This window comes from Wasmannia auropunctata, unplaced genomic scaffold, assembly GCF_000956235.1.
Source record: "Wasmannia auropunctata unplaced genomic scaffold, wasmannia.A_1.0 LD336095.1, whole genome shotgun sequence".
Lineage (NCBI taxonomy): Eukaryota > Metazoa > Arthropoda > Insecta > Hymenoptera > Formicidae > Wasmannia > Wasmannia auropunctata.
Genome location: NW_012026795.1, coordinates 911,094 through 915,743, shown reverse-complemented (window position 1 = coordinate 915,743; position 4,650 = coordinate 911,094). Strand labels below are relative to the sequence as shown.

Below are 4,650 nucleotides of genomic sequence, written 5' to 3'. Positions count from 1 at the left end.
AATATATTATAGCCTGTAAATACATTACTGCCTGTATTGCTGATACTGCAGTGCATGTTTGAAGGCCTGTATTATTATATTCATAGATTTAAAAAGAAATATGCATATATGTATACCATACAAATTATTATATATTTTATATTCAACTGAAATATTTTATAACATGTTATAAAATATATAAAATAACGTAAAAATTATATAGGATTATAATATAGGATTATTAAAAAATCACTCATCCGCTGTAGCTGATATTATAATGCTATTAGCACTTGCGACTTTTTTTGCATTGTTGCACTTTGTTCGTACAGCCGCACGGAAAAGTTTAATGTTATCGTCCGTTTTTCCAAACTTTTTGTACACGTACTCTAAAACATAAACATATTTTATTAATAACAGTTCGATTAGTTGTAAAGAACTTTTGAAAAATTAAAATTAAATTAAATTATACGCAAAGATAAATTTTCAGTAATTAAGTAAGATTTTCAATTATACATTATAAAAGTAATAATAAAGTAAAATTGTTTCAATTACAAATTTTTATAAAAATTATTAATTAGCTTTTATAATTATTAACTAGCTTTATAACTATTATAATGTTATTTTATAATTAATTAACTATTACTTTTATAATTATTAACTAGTTTTATTATCTAACTTTTACTTTTATAATTATTAATTATAGCTTTTACTATCTTTTACCTTCCACGGCAGCCACTCTGTCTGGATCTAATTTTTTAGTCGCAATTTTGTTTTTGTTCGCATTAGCCTTTTGGCCTGTCAAGCTACTCTCTTTGAGCTCCTTTTTATCGAATACAATAGAAAGTAGATCGCCCGTCAGCTTTGACAATGATGAATCGTTGAGTTTGGCTAATTGCACTTTTGTTACTAGGCGATCGCCAAAATAACAACACCCGTTCTGTAAATAAAAAATATGATATAAAAAACAATATTTGACTAACATTATAATTTGATATTTTTAATTATTAGTGTTTTGAATATAATTACCAATTCAACTGCATTATTACATATTTTTGAAGTGGTTGATGGAATCTTTGATTTTGTAACATCTATTATTTCTTTGGAATTTATTTCTTTGGCATCGTCTACTTTAGATGATGCTGCACCATTAGCCTCAGAAATTTCTTCCAGCTCTGCAGCAACATGAAGTGTAATGGGAGTATTATTGTTTTGAAATTCATCCTTTATTTCCTCTGAAATGTACTGAAATATAAAAATATATTATCATATATTATAGGTGAAATAACTCATTTGAATTCAATTATTTCTATTATTTAAATTAATGTACCAAGCTATCATATGGTTTAGTTTTCATTTCGTCAGATACTGAAAGAACCATGATGCTATTCTCAATATCATTGTCGGTAAATTTCTGAAAATGAACAATGACATTATGCCACAAATGTTTCAACATCATATTACTTGCACACCATTTCTTACATTACTGTTGTTGTCAGATTTTAAGTATGATTCCATTTTTATCATAGCGTCTGAAATTTTGTCCACTTTTTTTTCCACAATACTGATGTTATCACCAGATTTTAAATATGACTCTATTGTTGTCATAGCGTCTGCAATTTTGTCAATTTTTTTTTCCAGACGTTTAACGGCTAAAAAAATACATGAATTTAGTATTACAGATTGTAATATTATATTACATGTATAGTATAAAATATACAAAATAAAAACGCGTCAGACATATATTAACAATAATTATGTAAAAACCTTCTGAAACATGAACAATGTCTATTAATTTCTTATTCACTTCCTCTAATTGTTTTGATTTTTCGGCTAACAATTTTTGCACATCCAGCGATTTTTGAAGTTGGACAATACTATCGTCACTCGATGATGAGTTATTAAACTGTATCTGTTTAGTCTGTAAAATAATATTAATTTAAATTATATTACAATTCAGATAATGGCCAATAAATAGTATTATAAATGAATCCTAATGAACAATATATACTTTATCATCTTTATTGCTTTTGGTTTTATATTTTTGTAAGATGGTGTAGCCTATTGTATTTTTTGCGTCTGACTTCAATTTTGCAGTTTCCTTTTTTTGCTATAAAATAAAATGTAAAATAAATGTAATTTCTTTCCTCAAGTACAATGAATGTACAACAGATCAGAGACAAGATTCAGCAATTTTTATATGATTGAATGTTGCAAATTATATATTACCTTCTTAAAAGTCTTTTTAGTTTTATTTTCTTCCTCGTCCTCACTCTCGCTAATTTTCTTTTTTGCGTACAATTTTCTTTCATGTTTCCCAGGATTAGGATCATCACATTTTATATATGTAGAGAGTTGATTGCACATAGTGGTCCAGTCTGTATATAAACAATAATATATTACAGATCACTCCTCTCTCTCTCTCTCTCTCTCTGTCCCTCTCTTATTTTCATAAAAGTTATCTATTCTTTTAAGATAAAATAATCTAGCATTTAACTAAGAAATAATATATATATATATACCTCCGTATGCAACAATCTTGACCATATGCTTCGACCACTCATTGCACTTTTGCAGAGCTTTTCGCATTTTATTCGCCGGCCCAATTGTACAATTTGGCCAACGAGTGACTACATCCAGGTGTTTTTCAATAACATCTTGAATGTAGTTTTCGTTATTGTGGCTGGTTAACCAGTTGAGGTAACCTACGGCCACGGTTTCGTCTTCAAATTCAACAAGGACGCATTTTGTGTCGTCAACCGCCGTCTCAATCATCGTCTCGTCATCCATCATCATATAAACTATTAATTCTTTTCTTTATTTTCTTAAGCAAATTGATATACGAGACACACTATTTATCTTTTTTATATCCTCACTTTTTTTAACACTAATTTTTAATCTGTGCCCACACACGCGCCCGCACATATATGATGTTTTCACAGAATAATATAGACGTATCACGTTTTTGATCGTCTTTGCGCGGACTTTCTTGTTCCTGTCCGAAATCACGTACTGCTTAACCTTTACAGCTACTATTTCGCGCCTTTTTGTAGCCAGACTGCAAATGGAAAGGATAGGTTAGAGGTCCTCTGGATAGATTGACACTATTGACAGCCACATTGCCCATGTGACCCATGTCCACGTACGACATACGCTGGTTGCAAAAGGCCGCGAAATAACAGCAGTTTTAAAATTGCTTACGGTTAAGTTCAATAAGCGCGGTGTGCATACTCTATGTCGTGTCTGCAGTGTTTACTAAAAGGAAAACAACTAACTATAATATACCAGTGAAATTCATTTTTCACAATGAAACGAGGACCGTATAAAGAATTTTTAAAAGAGACAGATTCTGATGAAATTCCTTCGTCAACTGCTAAATATCGAAAAAAAAAACGCCAAGAAAAAGATTCCATTAATATTATTGAAAATGAGGTTAGTATATAATATATATCATTTTGATATGTGAATACGCGCGTGTTTGATTATAATTATAATATATTATACTTATAATATATATAAATATGTATAAATATATATATATATATATATATATACTACACTTCATCAAACATTATCGAAGATAATGTGTGTGAAAATGATCGTGTTCAAAATATATGTCCATTCATCATGAAATCACGGAGGAAAATCATGCACGCAGAGCAATCATGGATCAAGTGTATATGTATATATATATATATATATATATATAATGTACAATTACAAAATACATATTTACTTTTAGGTTATTACAATTATTGAAAATTATATTCTTGCATATACAAACATATATTTTAAAAATGTTAAAAATATATTTATCATTTTTTTTCTTTCATAACTACAAAGAACTTGATTCCAATAATGATAAAAATTACTGTCAGCTTATAGAACGTGAAACAGCTGGTAATAAAAATATGCCACATACCGCTGCAACTCCATCAAACATTATTGAAAAAAATTATGGAATGAGTGATGAGGATTCCTTTGGCGACGTACAAATGGACAATGATAGCACTGAAGATAATAGCAGTGGAGATATTCAAGAAAATTATCAAATGGTTGATGACGAATGTAATAAAAATTCCAATTTTAATATTGATAACTCATTTGATAATTTGAGAGTAGACAATGAAGATAATATGTATGAAAATGATCTTGTTCAAAATGTGCCAATTTATCATGAGAACATCGAGGAAAATCATGCGCACAGAGCAATGGATCAGGTATTATATATGTACATATATACATACATATTTTGTATGATATACATAATATACATATTTTAATGTGTAATGTTCTTATTTGGACTTGGAATCAAATTGACATTTATATAGATATGTGATAATCACTATTTATCCGAGCTTTACAAAACATATAAGCTTCAGACCAAAAACTTAATGAAACGTACATTCCAAATTAAAAATAATTACTTTCAGTGTTCACTTCAGATGTATATGTATATTATATGTATGTATATGTATATTATTATTTTTGCAAATACTTTTACTGATCTTAAGATAGTTATTTCTTGTTAAATTAAAATAATTTATACAAATTTAAAATGTATATTTATTGATACACGAATTATAAGAAATAAAAAATAAATTAATATTGTATTATAAATATAAATAAATATTTATGTGATACAATACAAAAAATAACGTGCACGCAGTATGT

General features: G+C 28.0%; 2 protein-coding genes across 2 annotated transcripts in view; one reads left to right on the top strand and one right to left on the bottom strand.

Moving 5' to 3' along the window:
- Positions 1–172: 172 nt before the first annotated feature.
- Positions 173–3,209, bottom strand: LOC105462614. Its single transcript, XM_011709324.1, has 9 exons — positions 2,499–3,209; positions 2,206–2,354; positions 1,988–2,086; positions 1,744–1,897; positions 1,459–1,628; positions 1,307–1,390; positions 1,006–1,221; positions 700–916; positions 173–365 (listed from the first exon to the last, which is right to left on the bottom strand). Exons 1-9 carry the CDS (start codon positions 2,770–2,772, stop codon positions 229–231), a joined length of 1,500 nt encoding a protein of 499 aa, XP_011707626.1. The 5' UTR covers positions 2,773–3,209; the 3' UTR covers positions 173–228.
- A 73-nt stretch (positions 3,210–3,282) lies between these two features.
- Positions 3,283–4,650, top strand: part of LOC105462799 — a 9,122-nt gene continuing 7,754 nt past the window's right edge. Inside the window, exons 1-2 of the mRNA XM_011709649.1 lie at positions 3,283–3,408; positions 3,855–4,196. Of these exons, the coding sequence (XP_011707951.1) occupies positions 3,283–3,408; positions 3,855–4,196 (468 nt within the window). The remainder of the gene's footprint in view (positions 3,409–3,854; positions 4,197–4,650) is intronic.

Coding starts and splice junctions, on each gene's coding strand:
- LOC105462614 (XM_011709324.1), bottom strand. CDS start 2,772: ATGATGATGGATGACGAGACGATGATTGAGACGGCGGTTGACGACACA. Junction 2,087..2,205: donor CTAAAAAGACTTTTAAGAAG/GTAATATATAAT, acceptor TTTATTTTATAG/CAAAAAAAGGAAACTGCAAA. Junction 917..1,005: donor GTAATAATGCAGTTGAATTG/GTAATTATATTC, acceptor TTTTATTTACAG/AACGGGTGTTGTTATTTTGG.